Genomic DNA, 22,382 nt, shown 5'->3' on the forward strand with positions numbered 1-22,382 from the left:
TTCATATAGTCGGCGTTGAAAAATTTTTTCACAGCTTGTGACTCTGTAATTGCATTCTTTCTTCTGTCAGTTATCGGCTGTTACTTTTAGCTTGCTTTAGAAAGAAAGTGTAAAAAAGTATATTTGGTTAAAGTTCATTCTAAGTTTTATTAAAAATGCATTTACTTTCTTTTAAAAAATCCGCAATTACTTTTTGGGCAACCCAATATATCTAACAATAAACCGATCTCAACCATATACGACACGGATGTCGAAAAGCCTTACATAAGTCACTGTGTCAAATTTCAGTGAAATCGGATTATAAATGCTCCTTTTATGGGGCCAAGACTTTAAATCGAGATATCGGTCTATATGGCAGCTATATCCAAATCTGGACCGATATGGGCCAAATTGAAGAAGGACGTCGAAGAGCCTAACTCAACTCACTGTCCCATACTTCGGTGACATCGGACAATAAATACGCCTTGTATGGGCCCAAAACCCTAAATCGGAGGATCGGTCTGTACGGCAGGTATATCCAAATCTGAACCGATCAGAGACAAATTGAAGAAGAATGCCGAATGACTTAACACAACTCATTGTCCTAAATTTCAGCAAAATCGGATAATAAATGTGGCTTTTATGGGCCTAAGACCCTTAATCGTTAGATCGGTCTATATGGCAGCTATATCCAAATCTGATCCGATCAGGGCCAAATTAAAAAAGGATGTCAAAGGTCCTAACACAACTCATTGTCCCAAATTTCAGCAAAATCGGATAATGAATGTTGCTTTTATGGGCCTAAGACCCTAAATCGAAGGATCGGTCTATATGGCAGCTATATCCAAATCTGGACCGATCAGGGCGAAATTGAAGAAAGATGTCGAAGGGTCTTACACAACTCACTGTCCCAAATTTCAGCTAAATCGGATTATAAATGTAGCTTTTATGGGCTTAAGACCCTAAATCGGAGGATCGGTTTATATGGCCGCTATATCCAAATCCGAACCGATCTGGGCCAAATTGACGGAGGATATCGAAGGGTCTAACATAACTCGCCATCACAAATTTCGGCAAAATCGGATAATAAATGTTGCTTTTATGGGCCTAAGACCCTAAATCGGAGGATCCGTCTATATGGCAGCTATATCCAAAATTAGACCGATATGAGCCAAATTAAAAAAGGATGTCGAAGGTCCTATAATGTGGGACTCACTGTCCCAAATTTCAGCAAAATCGGATAATAAATGTGGCTTTTATGGGCCTAAGACCCTTAATCGGTAGATCGGTCTATATGGCAGCTATATCCAAATCTGAACCGATCAGGGCCAAATTAAAAAAGGATGTCAAAGGTGCTAACACAACTCATTGTCCCAAATTTCAGCAAAATCGGATAATAAATGTTGCTTTTATGGGCCTAAGACCCTAAATCGGAGGATCGGTCTATATGGCAGCTATATCCAAATCTGAACCGATCTGGGCCAAATTAAAAAAAGATGTCAAAGGTCCTAACACAACTCACTGTCCCAAATTTCAGCAAAATCGGATAAAAAATGTGGCTTTTATAGACCTAAGACCCTAAATCGGATGATCGGTCTATATGGGGGCTATATCAAGATATAGTCCGATATAGCCCATCTTCGAACTTAACCTGTTTATGGACAAAAAAAAAATCTGTGCAAAGTTTTAGCTCAATATCTCTATTTTTAAAGACTGTAGCGGACGGACATGTCTAGATCGTCTTAGATTTTCACGCTGATCAAGAATTTATATACTTGAGAGGGTCGGAAATGGATATTTCGATGTGTTGCAAGCGGAGTGACAAAATGAATATACCCCATCCTTCGGTGGTGGGTATTAAAATATCGCAGCTGTATCGGCCAGTGTTAATAATGACCATCAATAATTGATTCGTCGCCGTTTGCAGCAACTGGTCCTCTGTTATTCAACAATGTGGAAAATTTTGCGTAAGGATTCAGGTGTGAAGCCTTTCAAAATACAGCTGGTGCAAGAATTGAAGACGAACGACCTACCACGACGCAGAATTTTCGATAAATGGGCTCTTGGAAAGTTTGCCGAATATCCACTTTTTTTATCGAAAAATTGTGTTTATCGACGAAGCTCATTTGTGGATCAATGGGTACGTAAATAAGCAGAATTGTCGATTTTGGAGTGAAGATCAGCCTGCATCCAAAAAAAGTCACAGTTTGGTGCGATTTATGGGCTGATGGCATCATTGGACCGTACTTCTTCAATGATGATGCGAATCGTAACGTAACTGTGAATGGTGAGCGCTACCGTGAGATGATATCCAGCTTTTGTTTTGCCCAAAATGAAAGATCTTGACATGTGGTTTCAACAAGACGGTGCCACTTGCCATACAGCACGCGTTACAATGGACTTATTGAGAGGCGAGTTCGGTGAACATTTTATTGCACGTTCGCGACCAGTCAATTGGACACCTAGATCGTGCGATGATGCAAATCGTAACGTAACTTTTTTTTTACCAAAATGTAAATTTTTTTTTTCCAAAAATGCAAGATTTTGACTTGCATGACATGTGGTTTCAACTAGACAGTGCCACATGCTACACAGTTCGCGTAACAATGGAATTATTGAGAGGCGAGTTAGGTGAACATTTTATTTCACAATCGAGACCGGTCAGTTGGCAGCCTAGATTGGCAATTTAACACCTTTAGACTATTTTTTGTAGAGGAAATTGAACTAAGCGATGAACCATTTAAGGCGCAGTCACGGTCAACATTTGCATGAAATAATCTTCAAACATTAAATTATAAAGATTTCATAAATTTTTCTGAATTTTATGGTTGTTTGTTTTTAAAATCTTTCCTATAGCTGATAAAAAATTACCCTTTATAAGAAAAAAATAAAACTAAATATGGAAATTTATTTCTTTGAATAATAAAATGAACGATTCTCCAAAATAAAAAAAAGAACTATTAAGGAACACAGGATGGAGTCAAACTCTGGATTACCGGTCAAGTTTAATTTTACAATATGGAAACCCTTTCCTAAAGTGGAGGCCAAAATTAGTTTTTGTAGATATAGATCTTTATTGAAATTAAACTAGTAAAACCAAGCTTAGTACGGCCGGGCCGAATCTGGGAACCCACCACCATGGATTCTGCTAAAAATTTATACAAACTAAATTTCATTGAAGCGGTTGAGAGGTTGATAGAAACATATCTTAGGCAAAGATCCCGGCAGCAGCATGCATATAGTAAGGGGAAACACTGAAACAGCCCTTCACGACCTAGTCGGCTACATAGAGGGTTCTCTCGCTGTCAAGGAATATGCAATGGTAGCATTTCTTGACATTGAAGGTGCTTTCAATAATGTAAAACCGACGTGAATCAGGAAGGAGTTGGAGATTCTAGGCATCAACTCTACCCTAAGAAAGTTTACTAATATTTTATTGTACTTACTAAAAGATGCATTACGGCAGGCTTGGGATCTGTGGATCTAAAAAGATGGGTCAGCAGCGGAACACCTCAAGGAGGTGTACTCTCTCCTGTACTTTGGAATATAGCCATTATTGTCTCTGGAAGAAAAAGGCGTAAAAGTGGTCACGTATGCTGATGACGTGGCAATTGCGGTTAGGGGAAAGTTTCCCAGCACTCTAAGAGATATACTTCAAGAAGCTCTACGTGCAACAGCAAAGTGGGCTACCGAAACTGATCTGGGTATAAATATGTGCAAGACAGAAATAGTTCTTTTCAGCAGGAGATACAAGTTGCCTACAGTGTTACCTGATCCTTGGGTGAAGCGAATGTTCCATTTACAGGACAGGAAACTGAACTTCAAATGCACCATTTTGAAAAGGGCAGGAAAGGCCACTCTTTTCCTATACATCTGCAAGAGAGCCATTGGCAAAAGTTGGGGATTTAGATCGCGTGTCATGCATTGGGAATATACAGCAGTTGTCAGACCTATATTACTATATGGTGTTGTGTTCTGGTGGACGGCGCTTCAAAAATCCATCTACTGCTCAATACTTAACCGGATCCAAAGGATGGCTTGATTGTGCATCACAGTCGCACTGAGAACGACATCATCTGATGCACTGAATTTAAAGTTACATCTTATGCCTCTGGACATTGTGGCTACCCAAATTGCAGCGACTATAGGTCATGTGGCGGCTACGGACACTGTGTTATCCTTCATTGCAGGCAGTATTGATTACACCCTACCTGAGCCGTTTTTGATAAAAATTACTGTACCACTATTCCTGATATAACCGATTGGAACTACGATATCCCTCGTAACAGAAGTTACATAGACTTCTATACGGATGGTTCCAAACTAAACGACCAGGTGGGCTCTGGAGTGTATTCTAAAGAGCTAGAACTGGTCATATCGAAGAGGTTACCCGACCACTGCAGTGTGTATCAAGCAGAGATCCATGCAATTAAGGAAGTGGTGAATGGCTAAGACATAATATCATTACGACGATTGGCATAAATATCTTCTCAGACAGCCAGGCAGCCATTAAATTCCTGGAGAACGTATTTCTGAACACAGAAACCGCATTCGACCGACGCAGATCTCTCAACGAGATGGCTGAACTGTTCAAAATTCACCTGTTCTGTTATGAGTTTCATTACTAGTGAATTTGATGGAAATCGGTTCAGATTTAAATATAGCTCCCATACAAATGTATTGCCCGATTTTCACTTTTACAACCTTTGCAAGCGCATTTATCACCCGATCTTCCAAAAAATTTGCACTACGTTTTTTTCTGCGACTTAACCTGCATACCCAATGCAGTGTGGGGGATCAAAAGTTCGGATTTGCCCAACTTAAGCACATTCTTACTTGTTTTTTACCATCTATTTGCGCTTTATGTTATCCAAAATCACTTTTTTTATTGAAAAAAATTGGTTCATTTCAAAATGGTTGGTCTAAAGTTTATAAAATAAGATGGAATATTTGAGCAGTATACATACTATTGAAATTTGTGTTCACATTGTGTTTCTATGGCGTCAATGGCAGTTAACTAATAGAATAATAAGCTTCTGACATAAGCTTTTAAGTAGAACTGCCAATACGTATGACGTGCTTGGTGAGTGTCTTTGCTGATCTCTATGTTTAGAAAAAGCTACGACCAGTAATGCCAATTTGTTAATAAAAGAGCGGGAAAAAAATGCTAAAAACAAAAAGCAAAATTATCTTAAAAAACAAGAAAATAATTTGAAGTTTTTTATTAAAAATTATATAAAAAATTAAAATGCAAAAAATAAAACAAAGTGCTAAGTTCGGCCGGGCCAAATCTTATATACTCTCCACCATGGACCGCAATTTTCGAGTTCTTTTGCCGCTATCTCTTTTAAGGTAAACAAAGGATACAAGAAAATAATTGCTATGCTATTGGAGCTATATCAAGTCATGGTCCGATTCGGAACAAAATTTAATTGAATCTTTAAGACCATAGTAGAAGTCATTGCGTAAAATTCGTATTCAAAATTGCGCCTTTTAGGGGCTCAAGAAGAAAAAAAAAATAGATCGGTTTATATGGGAGCTGTATCAGGCTATAGACCAATTCAGGTCATATTTGACACATTTGTTAAGGGGCAAGGGCCAAATCGTTTAATAATTGCGCCCTCAAGAGGTCAAGATCCCAGATCGGTTTATATGGCAGCTATATCAGGTTATCAACCGATTTGAACCATATTTGGCAAAGTTGTTAGAAGTCATAGGCAAAGTTGTTAGAAATACATCATGCTAAATTTCAGCCAAATCGGATTACAATTGCGCCCCCTAGAGGCTCAAGAATTCAAAACCCCAGACCGGTTTATATGAGAGCTATATCAGGTTATGGTCCTATTTCAATCATACTTAGCACAATTGTTGGAAATCATAACAAAACAGAGCATACAAAATTTCAGCCAAATCGCACCCCCTAGAGGCTCAAGAAGTCAAGACCCCAGATCGGTTTATATGACAGCTATATCAGGTTATGGACCGATTTCAATCGTTCTAAGCACAATTGTTGGGAATCATACCAAAACAGAACGTACAAATTTTAGCCAAACCGGATGAGAATAGCGCCCTCTAGAGGCTCAAGAAATCAAGATTTCAGATCGGTTTATATGGCAGCTATAACAGGTTATCAACCTATTTGGACCATATTTGACACATATGTTAAGAAACCGTTCTGCTAAATCGGTTAATAATTGCGCCCTCTAAAAGTCTCAAGAAGTCAAGATCCTAGATCGGTTTATATGAAAGCTATATCAGCTTATCAACCGATTTGAACCATATTTGGCAAAGTTGTTAGAAGTCATAAGAAAACACGCCATGCTAAATTTCAGTCAAATCGGATAATAATTGCTTTTGATCTTTTAATGATCTTTGCCTTAACAGGCAAAAAAGTTGAAAATGAAGAAATTCGGCAGAGCCCGGCCGGGATTCGAACCTGGGCACACGGCGTTCGAAGCCATCAATACAACTTCCAACAGATGCACAGAATCATGTGTACCATGGAAGTAGTGTAATTGTCGCAGAACAAAAATCTTTCATAACACGAAAACACATGCATTGGGAAAAGTACACCTAATAGAAACGGTTTTCGAGCGTGGTCAATGTGGTATTTGTATCATAGAGGCGTTTTCACAATAAATGCGATTCAAATACAACATACCAACGCACGGCCTTGAAGCCTTCACACCTAATATGTTTGAAAAGTCTTCTAACTAAAGACAAAACGCGTCCCATAGTGGTTGGTGTGTGTTGCCAACTCTGGCTTTCCTTTTCCATTTGAATAAAAAATCTCCAATTATTTAGATCGTCTCGAAAGAGAAACAAACAAGAATTGTGAAATTAATAACTTTCGTCCTAACAGACAAAAAACTAGCAAATAGATAAATAAAATTATTTATATTCAATATTCCTATTTTCTTCTCTTACAGATGTGTTAGCTAGCTCTGATGTTGGACCTACTGAATCCGAATGCCGTCCTTATATTGAAAAGGCCATTAACGAACTGAAAACAGGTGAAGACAAAGGTGAGTGAGTATTCTATGTCCTTGATTCCAATTTTTTTTCTAGGTTTGTACCTTCTCTTATGTTATCTATTAACTATGGATGAGCGAGCAAGTATTTTCACATACTTGTACATTTTTGAAATATTTTATTTTATATTTTGGCTTACTGCCAAATGAAATTGAAGATTATCTGGCTTTTGAGATAGTTTCAATATATACCCACATACATAGTGGAATATTTCGCATTATGCCTATATCCATTTGTCGTCATGTCTAAATAGCATTAACATTGTAGCAAAAAAAAAAAAAAAAAAAGTTGAAAGACTTTTGCTAGCATATGACGTGTGTCAATATTGAGTTAAATAATTTCAAATATTTTTGTAAGCTAATACCTCCATTACTAATTGCGACAGGTGTCAACTTAAATATGGTCTAAGTACACAAATGTCATTATGGGACAAATCAAATGAATAGCAGAAGTGTCGCAAAAACAATGATTGGTGACTATTGAGTTTTACAAAATTTGATAGGATGAATTGGTTGAGTAACAATGGCAGAATTAATAAATAGAATATGGAAATAAATCCTCAGATTAAGTTAGAAGAAGAGATGTACTCAAATCTATTGATTTTATATCAACATCAATTGAATCGATGATACCTGAGCTCAATTCGTAATAGCCCAATCAAACAAACGCCATGTTTTAATGTACTTCTCTATAGTAGAACTCAAATGTTCCAGTGGATAGTTGTACAAATGGAAATTTGCCCATGAACATTCCATTAAGGAACAGGGGCAAACTTCTCATAAATCAATTAGTGCAGTCCGATTCAAGTTTAAGCTCAATGATAAGGGCCTCCTTTTTACAGGCGAGTTTGAACGGCGTGCCGCAGGGCGGCATCTCTTGAGGAAAAGTTTTTATATGGCATAGTACCTCACAAATGTCGCCAGCATTAGGAGGGGATAACCACCGCTGAAAATTTTTTATGATGTTCTCGCCCAGGCGTTCAGCTTCGTAGGCGGACATGCTAACCTCGGCGATACGGTGGATAGTTGTACTAAATAGATATTATTATCATGCAACATGGTACACTGAAGAGGTAGCATCATTAGCACAACAAAAAAAACATAAATTAAAAATTGTACTCAGCTGTTCTTATGACCTCATCTTATAAGTGCATCCTGTTCATGCGATAATGAAAATCAAGTAAACGCGTGCTAAGATCGGTCGGGCCGAATCTTAAATACCCTCCAACATGGATCGCATTGGTCGAGTTCTTTTCCCGGTGTTTTTTTAGGCAAACAAAGTAAAGGAAAGGATAAAAGAAAATAATTGCTATGCTATTGGAGCTATATCAAGTTATGGTCAGATTCGGACAACAATGGAATGAATGTTGTAGACCATAATAATAAGAATATTAAGAACAATAAGAATTGCGCCCTTTAGGGGCTCAACAGTAAAATAGGGAGATCGTTTTACAGGGGAGCTGTATTAGGCTATAGCCCGGTTCGGACCATATTTGACACGTATGTTGAAGGTCATGGGAGAAGCTTTTGAATAATTGCGCCCTATAGAGGCTCGAAGAGTCAAGATCCCAAATCGGTTTATATGGCAGCTATATCAGGCTATGAACCAATTAAAACCATATATGGCACAACTGTTGAAAATCATAACAAAACACCACATGCAAAATTTCAATCAAATCGGATAAGAATTGCGCCCTCTAGTAGCTCAAGAAGTCAAGACCCCAGATCGGTTTATATGACAGCTATATCAGGTTATGGACCGATTTGAACCATACGTGGCACAGTTGTTGGGAGTTGTTACGAAACACATTATGCAAAATTTCAGCCAAATCGGATAGAAATTCCACCCCCTAGAGGCTCAAAAAGTCAAGACCTCAGATCGGTTTATATGGCAGCTATGTCAGGTTATGGACCGATTTGAACCATAGGTGGCACAGTTGTTGGGAGTCGTAACGAAATACGTCATGCAAAATTTCAGCCATATCGGATAGGAATTGCGCCCTCTAGAGGCTCAAGAAGTTAATACCTCAGATCGGTTTACAGCTATGGACTTATTTTAACCATACTTAGCAATGTTATTGGAAATCATAACAAAACACATAATGCAAAATTTCAGCCATATGGGATAAGAATTGCGCTCTCTAGTCGCTCAAGAAGTCAAGATCCAAGATCGGTTTACATGGCAGCCATATCAAAACATGGACCGATATGGCCCATTTACAATCCCAACCAACCTACATATATTAGAAGTATTTGTGCAAAATTTCAAGCGCTTAGAAAGTTAGCGTCCTTTCGACAGGCAGACGGACGACATGACTAGATTGACATAAAATGTCATGACGACCAAGAATATATATACTTTATGGGGTCTGAGGCGAATATTTCGGGTAGTTACAAACAGAATGACGAAAATAGTATACCCCCACCCTATGGTGGAGGGTAGAAAAATAGCCGATAATCTTGATTAACACTGTATAACGTATTACTCTAAACTGAAAGTATCGACGAGACTGTTCTATTTGTAGCATGTTATGTTAAATACTAGAAAGAAACATGGAAAGTCCAAAGTCGTGCGATGGTGACTATATAATACCTTACACCTAACCCAATAAGTGAAAATTGGGCGTTACATTTAATTCTGAACCGATTTTGATGGACTGGACGGCAGAGTTTTTTCAATAAAAATGTCAACAGTAAGAGAATTATTAGGGGTGATTTTATAAGGGCTATAGGAAAGTTTTTCAATAAAAAACACATAAAATTCAGAAAAAATGATGAGGATTATTTCATGCAAATGTTGACCGTGACTGCCCTTAAAATGGTCTATCCGCTTAGTTCAATTTTCTATCCGCTTAGTTCAATTTCTATCCGCTTAGTTCAATTTTGGCATACTCTTTTCAACATTTTGTTTAGTATCTCGCGAATAAATGTCTCAATTTTGTCTTTCAATGCGTCAATTGAGGCGGCCTTGTCTGTATAGACATGAGATTTAACATAGCCCCAAAAAAAGTCTAAAGACGTTAAATCGCACGATCTAGGCGGCCAATTGGCCGGTTCAGAACATGAAATAAAATGTTCACCGAACTCGCCTCTCAAAAAGTCCATTGTTACGCGTGCTGTGTGGCATGAGGCACCGTCTTGTTGAAACCACATGCCATGCAAGTCAAGGTCTTGTATTTTGGGTAAAAAAAAAGTTTAATATCATCTCACTGTAGCGCTCACCATTCACAATTACGTTACGCTTCGCGTCATCTTTAAAGAAGTACGGTCCAATGATGCCGTCAGCCCATAAACCACATCAATCTGTGATTTTTTCTGGATGCATTGGTAGCTCTTACAATGCATCTGTCTGTTTTTCACTTCAAAATAGACAATTTTGCTTATTTATTTACCCATTGAGCCAAAATGAGCTTCGTTGCTCACCAAAATTTTTCGATAAAAATGTGTGTCTCAGCCAACATTCCACGAGACCAATCAGCAAACATTCTTCGTTTCTGTAGTTCGTTCGGCTTTAATTCTTGCGCGAGCTGTATTTTGAAAGGCTTCACACCTAAATTCTTCAGCAATCGACGAATCGATTATTGCTGGTCATCTTTAACACTGGCCGATACAGATGCTATATTTTCTTCAGTTCGCACTCTTCGTAAGTGTGTTGGTGGTTTGATGTCCAACAATGGAAATTTGGTGCGAAATTTAGTCACAATAGCCCGAATAGCCGCTCCAGTGGGTAGATTAAAATGAAAGATGCGCTCGATGAACTTTCTTAACAGAGCAGATTTTGATAATAAAATTCAAAAATTTACATGCTTTGTTCGTTTGTAAATTATGGTTAAATTAAAGACCAAGCTGAAGTTGTTTGATAGTGAAACAAAACACGAAACTTGCGTGAGCTGCTAAAGAATCGCCCTCTATGTTCAAATTTTCGTGAGGATAGGCAGAAAAATTACCACATTATTTCAGTACAATCTAGTATCTTACGAGCATAAATAAAGGGTGATTTTTTTGAGGTTAGGATTTTCATGCATTAGTATTTGACAGATCACGTGGGATTTCAGACATGGTGTCAAAGAGAAAGATGCTCAGTATGCTTTGACATTTCATCATGAATAGACTTACTAACGAGCAACGCTTGCAAATCATTTTCAGTGAATCATTTTCAGTGAAATCATTTTCAGTGAATCGACAAATTTTGTTCAGCGATGAGGCTCATTTCTGGTTGAATGGCTACGTAAATAAGCAAAATTGCCGCATTTGGAGTGAAGAGCAACCAGAAGCCGTTCAAGAACTGCCCATGCATCCCGAAAAATGCACTGTTTGGTGTGGTTTGTACGCTGGTGGAATCATTGGACCGTATTTTTTCAAAGATGCTGTTGGACGCAGCGTTACGGTGAATGAACACATTTCGAACCGAACACTGATTTTGGTAATAAAATTCAATGATTTGCAAGCGTTGCTCGTTAGTAAGTCTATTCATGATGAAATGTCAAAGCATACTGAGCATCTTTCTCTTTGACACCATGTCTGAAATCCCACGTGATCTGTCAAATACTAATGCATGAAAATCCTAACCTCAAAAAATCACCCTTTATGTAAGCTTTATCTGAGCCCATTTCGACCAAAACCCGTACACATAGTTCAAGTTACAAAAAAGACATCGAGCAAAATTTTGGAAAAATTGTTCAATAAATGCACTTGAAGTGGCTCTAGAAGTCAAAATGGGAATTCTCATTAGAGAATTGTTCATGTCAAATTTTGGGAGAATCGGTTGACAAATGACCACATTATTGTTACATTACTCAAATCGAAGAAAGATATAAATGGGAGCTATATGTTAATCTTAACAGATTTCCACCAAAATCTGTACACATATATGAAATCGTAAAAAAAGTGCACAAAGTTTTGAGAATATTGGTTTATAAATGCGCTGACGAAGGCCCAAGAATTCAAAATCGGGTGAATCATATATACGGGAGCTATAGCAAAATCTTAACCGATTTTGATCAAATTCCATACAGAATCAAATTTAAGCCCCCTCCTAATGCTGGCGACTTTTGTGAGGTACTATGCCAAGTAAAAACTTCTTCCAAAGAGAGTCGCACTGTGGCAGGCCGTTCGGACCCGTCTATTATTGAGCTTAACTCGAATCATTGATATATAAGAAGACTGTCTCTGTTCCTTAATTGAATGTTGCTGGGCAAATTAGCAATTTGCGATTTCTTCCAACTTCGTCCGATTTCTTTGTTTTTTGGCCAAACCTGCTAAATATAAAGATGATTGGATGAAAATTGCGACCTGGCCTTTGTACACAAAGTAATATGGGCAGACGGATGGACAGACTGACAAACAGACAGACGGGCACAGCAAAATCGAATCAAAAGTAATTCTGAGTCGATCGGTATACTTAGGTAAACTTCTTCTTGGTGTCACAAACACATGCACTAAGTTACAATACCCTGTACCACAATAGTGGTGTAGGGTATAAAAACAAAAAAACCCTATTTTTAGAGTTAAGCAGATAGCTACCCTCTCAACACCGGGCGGACACATTTGCATTAAAAAGTTATCGACGAATTATCGATTATAAAAATCGATACAATCCCACACTGAATGCATCCTTTAAGATACATTGCGCCTATAGTGAGTGCAATTTAGGCTAACATTTGGTATAATGATTTCTCTTATCACTTCCAACTGAATTTATTGATCTTGGTTTTATTTGGTCTGGCATTGATATTGATTTTATATACCTTTATATAAATCGATCGAATGCTGCGATTATCGATAGTTTGCCAGCTCTATTACTAAGCCTTTTTCAGAATGATGGAACTACGTAATCGATATTCAGTAATCAATTTACCTCTTATCGATTTGCTTATTGAGTTTTTTTTACAGGAAATAACTATATTAAATTAAAAAACTATCGACGATATATCAATGACGACAATCGATATAACCAACCTCCACGCAATTACGCCTAGATAGATTTCTATTATTAATTGCTATTGGAAACCGCAATAAAGGACAACTTCTTACTAAGATTTACCACTAATCCATGACCTTAGTTTAGTTTCTTACAGGCAACTATTATTTTAACCTCGGGCATACACATTACATTACAAACATCCCCAAAATAATTCCTACGTAGAGTTCGATAGCACATTGTATCGGAGAAAACTTTCACTTAGCCTCTTTTGAAAAGCTGAAACTTCATTATCGAAATCAGATTTTAAAAATTATCTCCAATAATTTTTTCATTGAGTTAGCTTAGTTTTTGGCTAATAATTGAAACCACAGCCTTACGAACTATAAGTACACCTTCGAACACAAATTATATGTGATTTTAAGCTCTGGACTCTCATTTTAATCCAATTTATAATAGTTTTTAAAAGACTTTCAAAGTTTGCAATGTTTTTTACATTTAGCATTTTTCCTTTTCCATTTTAGAAGAATTAATCCCTAGTCCCGATACGACTTCCGGCGAAGATTTAACGAAAAAAGATAACGACCATGGTGGAGAGTCCGGTGAAATGCAGGGAGATCAACCTGTTCATGAACAAAAGGAAAGCGTTGTCGAGGAGGTGAAAGCCCCTGTCGACCTTGATGGTGATGGCATTCCCAATGAACAGGATAATGACATCGATGGCGATGTCATACCCAATGAAGAAGATGACGATATGGATGGTGATGGCGTTTTAAATGTCAATGATGATGATATTGACGGTGACGTCATTCCCAATAACAAGGACTCGGATATGGATGGAGACGGTGTGGAGAATGTCCATGATGCTGATTTGGATGGTGATGGCGTAGCCAATGTCGTTGATGCTGATATCGATGGCGATGGTGTTGCCAATGTCCTGGATGCTGATATGGATGGTGATGGCGTTGCCAATATTGTTGATGCCGACATTGATGGCGATGGTGTGCGCAATGTCAGTGACAACGATTTGGATGGTGATGGCATTCCCAATGATGAAGATGATGATATGGATGGCGATGGCATTCCCAACGATCAAGATGATGATATCGATGGTGATGGCATTCCCAATGATCAAGATGATGATATTGATGGCGATGGTATCCCTAATCACGAGGATGATGACATCGATGGCGATGGCATTCCAAACCATGAGGATGATGATATTGATGGCGATGGCATTCCTAATCATGAAGATGACGATATTGATGGTGATGGTATACCCAATCATGAAGATAATGATATTGATGGTGATGGTATTCCTAATGATCAAGATGATGATATCGATGGTGATGGCATTCCCAATGAACAAGATGATGATATCGATGGCGATGGTATTCCCAATCATGAGGATGATGATATTGACGGTGATGGTATTCCCAATCATGAAGACGACGATATTGATGGTGATGGTATTCCCAACCATGAAGACGATGATATTGATGGCGATGGTATTCCCAATACTGAGGATGATGATATCGATGGCGATGGCATTCCAAACCACGAAGACAATGACATTGATGGTGATGGCATTCCAAATCATGAAGATAACGATATCGATGGCGATGGAATTCCCAATGACCAGGATAACGATATAGATGGCGATGGTATTCCCAACCATGAAGACGATGATATTGATGGTGATGGCATTGCTAATGAAGTAGATGACGATGTTGATGGCGATGGTTTGCCCAATGACGAAGAACCCAAGAGCCTTGATGTTGATAGTGATGGCATTACCAACGATGATGATAGTGATATCGATGGTGATGTGGTACCCAATGAGTTAGATGCTGATATGGATGGTGATGGTATTCCCAATACCCGTGACAACGACATCGACGGTGATGGAGTTCCCAATGTGCATGATGAAGACGGTCATGAACAGGCTGATGTTCAACCAGGCGCACGCACCAAGCGTAGTGTTGGCGATCTAGATGGTGATGGCATACCCGATGAGGAAGACGATGACAAGGATGGTGATGGTATTCCTGATCATCAAGATGATGATTTGGATGGCGACGGTATTCCCAATCATCAAGATGAAGACATTGATGGTGATGGCTTGCATAACCATGAGGATGCCGATGACAATGGTGATGGTAAATCAGATGATGAAGCAGCCGCTGAGGAGGAAGCCCAAGCAGCCGAAGAAGTAGTAGAAATGGAAGCCGCCGAAGAGAAGACCGAAGCTGTGGAGGAAGAAGTCGAAGCTGTGGCTGCCGAAGTGGTTGAAGCAGCAGCTGTTGATGAGCCTAAAGCTTCTGCTGAGGAAACTGAAGATACTGCTGATGAGGCTAAAGGCTCTGTGGAGGAAGCAGAGGGCACTGCTGAGGAGGCTGCTGAGGAAGTTGAAGCTGTTTCTGCAGAAGCCGAAGTTGCTGCTGAGGAAACTCCCGAAGCTGAAGAGGAAACCAAGCCAGAAGATGAATTATTATGGGTAAGATTTAAATTTATGCTAATGGTCCTGCTTTAGAGCGCTTCGCTAGCTTGTAGATGAATAATTAGTGCGTATGAAATCCCGGATAACGGTAGAGCGATCGTTGTATATACGTAGATATATTGGATAACGCAACTTGATGGAAAAGTGGAATTCATGTCGACGTAGAGAAATTGGATTTCCTATGGGCCCGAAGGAGGTCAAAGTTTAAAAACCTTTTTCTTTATTTGAATTGATATTTTTTAAAACTTGCACATGGATTTTTGTTAAAAAAACGGAATTTGGCACACCAGGTTTTAGGTGTTGTTTAGTTTTCTCTTAAACATTTTTTGGTCTATGCTATAGTAAAAAAATTGAGTATTATTATGGAAGGTTTCTAAAAAACGTGGAGATCCCAACGACATTGATGGTGATGGCATTCCCAACATACACGATGATGATATGGATGGTGATGGCATTGCCAATCGCGACGACAACGACATGGATGGCGACGGTCTTCCCGCCGAAGAAGATGAGGATATCGATGGAGATGGAACACCCAATAGTTTAGATGCCGATGTGGATGGTGATGGCACCCCAAATCACTTGGATGAAGATATTGATGGTGATGGTACCCCTAATCATCTTGACGCAGATGTTGATGGTGATGGTACGCCCAACCATTTAGATGCAGATATGGATGGCGATGGCACCCCCAATGATTTGGATGCAGATGTTGATGGTGATGGCACGCCTAATCATTTGGATGATGATATTGATGGTGATGGCACCCCCAATGATCTTGATGCAGATGTTGATGGCGATGGTACACCAAATCATTTGGATGAGGATATAGATGGTGATGGCACACCTAATCACCTGGACGCCGATGTGGATGGCGATGGTACTCCAAATCATTTAGATGAAGATATAGATGGTGATGGTACCCCCAATCACCTGGATGCCGATGTAGATGGTGATGGTACTCCAAATCATTTGGATGAGGATATAGATGGTGATGGTACACCAAATCACCTGGATGCCGATGTAGATGGTGATGGTACTTTAAATCATCTCGACGAAGATATAGATGGCGATGGCACCCCTAATCATCTTGATGGCGATGTCGATGGAGATGGCACGCCAAATGAGGTGGATGAAGACATCGATGGTGATGGCACTCCCAATGATCTGGATGCCGATGTTGATGGCGATGGCACTCCCAACCATCTGGACGAAGACATTGATGGTGATGGCACTCCCAATCATCTTGACGGGGACGTTGATGGAGATGGTACTCCAAATGAGGTGGATAAAGACATCGATGGCGATGGCACTCCCAATGATCTGGACGGCGATATTGATGGTGATGGTACACCCAATTATTTGGATGCCGACATTGATGGAGATGGCACACCAAATGCCTTAGACGATGATATAGATGGTGATGGTGTAAGCAATGAAAAAGACAACGATATCGACGGAGATGGTGTGTCCAACGATGAGGATGATGATATAGATGGCGACAATACTCCCAACGATTTGGATGAAGATATGGATGGAGATGGCATTAGTAATGCCCATGATATGGATGTTGATGGTGATGGAGTGTCTAACACCCAAGATGATGACCATCAAGATATGGATGGTGATGGCATCCCCGATAGCAAAGATGATGATAAGGATGGTGATGGTGTACCCAATCATCAGGATGATGATGTTGATGGAGATGGCATACCAAATGTTCATGATACGGATATCGATGGTGATGGCATACCCAACGAAAAGGATGCGGATCGCGATGGCGATGGTTTACCAAATGACCGCGATGATAGTGATGGAGAAGCTGATGACAAAAAAGGGGTAAGAATTTCAGACTCAAGCACTCAACTTTCGTTTATTGAAATCTTTCACAAACACTTCGCCTCAATGGTGTTGCATTCTATGCACCCGTCTTACCTAATGCACCTTCTAGCACTTCTTCTTCTAGAAATTCTACAAAAGTATTCACAGTTATGCCTTACTTTTTGAATTGATTTGAATGAAAATGGCACTCTACTCTACACTACTTTCCAACATGATATTTTCATCTATCTATTGCAACCACATCATTTTATTCCTATTTCTACTACTATAACGTCTATGTATTAAAACCAAAAATACAAACAATTCGAAGATTTCCAGAGGCAAAGACATCGATGGTGATGGTATTCCCAATGAACGTGATCCTGATATGGATGGTGATGGCATTGTGAATGTGAGAGACTCGGATGCAGATGGCGATGGCATTCCTAATAGTAAAGACTCAGATATTGATGGTGATGGAATTGCGAATGCCCAAGACAAGGATATCGATGGTGATGGTATATTAAATGAAAGAGACAACGATACCGATGGTGATGGCATTGCCAATGAAGACGAACCCAAGAACCTTGACATAGACAACGATGGTAAAACGAACGATGATGATAGTGATATTGATGGTGATGCCATACCCAATGAATTGGATGAAGACATGGATGGTGATGGTTTACTTAATGTGCGTGATAAGGATATGGATGGGGATGGAGTGCCTAATGTCCATGACGAAGATCATCGCGATATGGATGGTGATGGTGTAAGCGATGACCATGATGATGATATGGATGGTGATGGCATTGCCAATTTAAAGGATCATGATATGGATGGAGATGGTATACCCAATCAAAAAGACTCAGATCGTGATGGTGATGGTATTCCCAACAAAAAAGATCCCCATGATGGGGAAGCGGATGATAAGAAGCGTATTAAACGGGTAAGACTTGATTCGCATAGGAATATTTCTGCGTTTCATCTTTCAACCTTTTCTCAAAAAACTCTTTTTCAACGATGGATCTTTACTTATTTCTACTGCTACTTGTGTACTCTACTTCTGTCTGTTTGTTTTTTCAACACTTTTTCACTATGGAACTTGACACGTTGTAACATCTAAGAATTAACTTTTGAATTTATGGAAGATTTCCAGAGTTCGTGCAAACGATATAGACGGTGATGGTATACCAAATATTCATGATACCGATATGGATGGCGATGGCATTCTGAACCAGGAAGATCCTGATGCCGATGGTGATGGCAAACCCACCAGCGAAGATTCCGACATCGATGGTGATGACACTCCTAATAGCGAAGATGAAGATATCGATGGTGATGGCATTGCCAATGAAAAAGATCACGATGTTGATGGCGATGGCATGCCCAATGAGGAAGAACCCAAAAGTTTGGATTTAGACAATGATGGCATACCCAATAATGAGGATAGCGATATGGATGGTGATGTAATACCCAATGAACTGGATGAGGATATGGATGGCGATGGTATACTGAATATTCGTGACAAAGATATCGATGGCGATGGTGTGCCCAATCTTCACGATGAAGATCATCGTGATATGGATGGTGATGGGGTGGCCGATGAACATGACGAAGATATTGATGGTGATGGTATTCCAAATGTAAAAGATCACGATATTGATGGTGATGGTATTCCCAATCAACGTGATCCAGATCGCGATGGTGATGGCATAAGCAACAGCAAAGATCAAAAGGATGGCGAAGCTGATGATAAGCGATCAACTCGCAAATTGAAACGGGTAAGAGTTGAGTGGACCATTCCCTATGGTTGTCAGCTACAGAAGACACTATGCCACCAAACAAATCGTCTCTCTCAAACATTTCATAAAATATTCCCCCCAAGGAATTTTCTCTTCTCTTATATGACGGGAGCCATACTTCATTACAAAACAGAAAACAAACATTTCTCAGTACTCACACAGATTTCCTCTATTTTGGGTTTACTTATTTTTATCATATCAGCGCCGAGTTAAATTAAATTTTGCTTTTATGGAAGATTTCCAGAGCCCATGCAAATGATTTGGATGGCGATGGTATACCAAATATTAATGATCCCGATATGGATGGTGATGGTATTCTCAATCTGCAAGACTCGGATGCCGATGGGGATGGAATTTCCATGATGGATGATTCTGATATTGATGGCGATGGCACACCCAATAGTGAAGATGAGGACATCGATGGCGATGGTGTGACCAATGACAAGGATGAAGATATCGATGGCGATGGCATGTTGAACGAAGAAGAACCGGAAAGCCTCGACTTCGATAAGGATGGCATACCGAATGATGAGGACAATGATATTGATGGCGATGTTATACCCAATGAATTAGATGAAGACATGGATGGCGATGGGGTGCCGAATATTCATGATAAGGACATTGATGGTGATGGAGTGCCCAATCTTCATGATGACGATCATGCCGATAAAGATGGTGATGGTGTTCTAGATGAACATGATGATGATATTGATGGCGATGGTGTGCCTAATCATAAGGACGACGATATTGATGGCGATGGTGTACCAAATGCACGCGATGGCGATCGAGATGGTGATGGGGTACCAAATTTTAAAGATATTAGGGATGGCGAAGCCGATGATCACAAGTCTGGGGTCAAATTGAAACTGGTAAGAATTGATCATGGAGTACGCGTCTCATCTTCAATTCTTATCATACAAAAAATCTTTCTACAACTCTGTCTCTACTCTATGGTTATTTCGTTCATTATGGTTTCTTTCTTAAGCATTACTTCTAAAACACTGGATACCTGATTGTTTTTTGGTTAATTTATGGTTGGTTTCCCACAGTAAACACTTTTTCATTTTCTCTTGGCACTTCCCATGATATTATTTTAATGGTTATTTGTTTAGACATGGGGATAAATGAGAATTTATTTACGGTTTTATGGAAGGTTTCTAAAGGACACGATAGCGATATTGATGGCGATGGCATACCAAATATACACGACACCGATATGGATGGTGATGGTATACTCAACCATGAGGATTATGATGCTGATGGTGATGGAATTCCTACCGACAAAGATACCGACATTGATGGCGATGGAAAGCTCAATCATGAAGACGACGATATTGATGGCGATGGCATTGCCAATGAAAAGGATCATGACATAGATGGTGATGGCATGTCAAATGATGAAGAACCCAAGAGCTTTGATATCGATGGTGATGGCATTCCCAATGATCAAGATGAGGACATTGATGGGGATGTTATACCCAATGAATTGGATGAAGACATGGATGGTGATGGTGTACTCAATGTTCGTGACAAGGACATTGATGGTGATGGAGTGCCCAATGTACAAGACAAAGACCATCGCGATATGGATGGCGATGGCATACCGGATCACCATGATGATGATATTGATGAGGATGGTATTCCAAATCATATAGACGATGATATAGATGGGGATGGTATCCTCAATGACCACGATATAGATCGTGATGGCGATGGTTTTCACAATCACCAGGATGATAGTGATGGTGAAGCCGACGATAAAAATGTTTTTATTAAAATGTTACGGGTAAGAATTGATAAAACAAAGCAGAAATGTTATCATGATCTCGTGTGCTCCACCATAAATCCAATTACCTACAAAAGAAATCTATGTCAATTCAGTGATATATTCTAAACAAAACCATATAATTTTCCCGAAAACAATTAACAACAACAACAGAACTTCATTCAATAAAAAAAATAAGCAATGCTTTATACCAACTACATCGTAGAAAATGTATAAAAATTTTTAAATCTGGACAACCCTTCTATTGCTTTGTAAACTCTTGGAACAGAACATACAGTTGTATACTACTCATGGCAACAGCGTTTTTTAATCTTCGCCTTTGTGCAGAACATACACCCTCATACTACTCATAAATATGCTTATCTTCTCTGATTAGAGATACATAAAATCTTGGGAACATTGAAAACAATTTCGCTTTTGAAATTAAATAATTGTGGTTTTTGCAACATCAATTTACAATTAATAAAAGCTAATATGTTGTATCAATTTTATCATGGAAAATTTATATAAGGACATTCGTGGCACTCTTGTAACCGAACATACAGTGATATACTAATCATCTCAACGGCTTTTGTAATCTGCGCTTTTTGCAAAGCATACACTCTTACACTATTCCCAGCTGTCCCTTCTGAGAAGGTAAATATATTTAAGGTTTCGGACATTAAATGGAAAATTTCAAAACGCTTCGTAAAGATATTCGAATTAATGGTTAAGGTTTATTTTGTAAAACTTCATTTGATTAAAATCAACCAATGATTTATACTACATTCGCCACGAAAAATGTGTTTGAAATCAAGAAAACTTTATTTCTTCTGCCATTGAATTGCTGAAAACCTTCGGAACGGCATTTACAGTTGTATACTACTCATGAGTAGAGCGTAATTACCTTTTTCGATTTTTTATGGAAAATTTTCCTGAAGATATGCAGAGTCCACGTTTTGTACATTGAAACCCCTATAAGCTTTACATCAAGTTTATATTGGAAAGTGTACAGTTGTTATCCAGACAATCCTACTTTATCGGCATTGAGTTTAATTGTTAACATTTCTCGAGACAGAGCATACAGTTCCATTCTACTCATGACAACGGCGTTTTCTAATCTTCAGTTCGTGCAGAACATATACACTCTAACTTCCCCTCTGATTAGGGATGTTAATATATTTGAAAAATATAAACTTTCGGTAATATATTCAGAAATGTCTATTTTGACCTAGAACGACAATTAAGATAATTCAATCAATCCTCTATACCACGTGCATTAAACAACATGTATAAAAATTTGATATCTAGACAACCATGCTTCTGACATTGTATTGTTGAATACTCATGGAAGAGAACCTACAGTTACATTCTACACATGATAAAGGCGTTTTCCAATTTTCCCCTAAGTGCAGATCTAACAACTTAACCATGCCCATAATTTCGCCTTTGATAATGGAAATTTAAATTTTCGGCAAGATTTCCTACAGACATGCTTTTGACATTGATAAATTTCTACAACATTAATAAATATAACTCAATCAACGCTTTAAACCAAATT

The 22,382-nt window shown here is 38.9% G+C and overlaps 1 protein-coding gene across 5 annotated transcripts in view; it reads left to right on the top strand.

Moving 5' to 3' along the window:
• LOC106089930 (mesocentin) overlaps window positions 1-22,382 on the top strand; it is a 52,658-nt gene that overhangs the window by 17,475 nt on the left and 12,801 nt on the right. For 4 of the 5 annotated variants that reach the window (XM_013255925.2, XM_013255924.2, XM_059363667.1 and 1 more), the window contains exons 3-9: window positions 6,909-7,004; window positions 13,455-15,427; window positions 15,800-17,269; window positions 17,583-18,200; window positions 18,403-19,035; window positions 19,293-19,925; window positions 20,210-20,842. In XM_013255925.2, the coding sequence (XP_013111379.2) occupies window positions 6,909-7,004; window positions 13,455-15,427; window positions 15,800-17,269; window positions 17,583-18,200; window positions 18,403-19,035; window positions 19,293-19,925; window positions 20,210-20,842 (6,056 nt within the window). The remainder of the gene's footprint in view (window positions 1-6,908; window positions 7,005-13,454; window positions 15,428-15,799; window positions 17,270-17,582; window positions 18,201-18,402; window positions 19,036-19,292; window positions 19,926-20,209; window positions 20,843-22,382) is intronic. The other variant, XM_059363668.1, reaches the window with a different exon arrangement.

The sequence above is a fragment of the Stomoxys calcitrans genome, chromosome 2 (genome assembly GCF_963082655.1).
Source record: "Stomoxys calcitrans chromosome 2, idStoCalc2.1, whole genome shotgun sequence".
NCBI lineage: Eukaryota > Metazoa > Arthropoda > Insecta > Diptera > Muscidae > Stomoxys > Stomoxys calcitrans.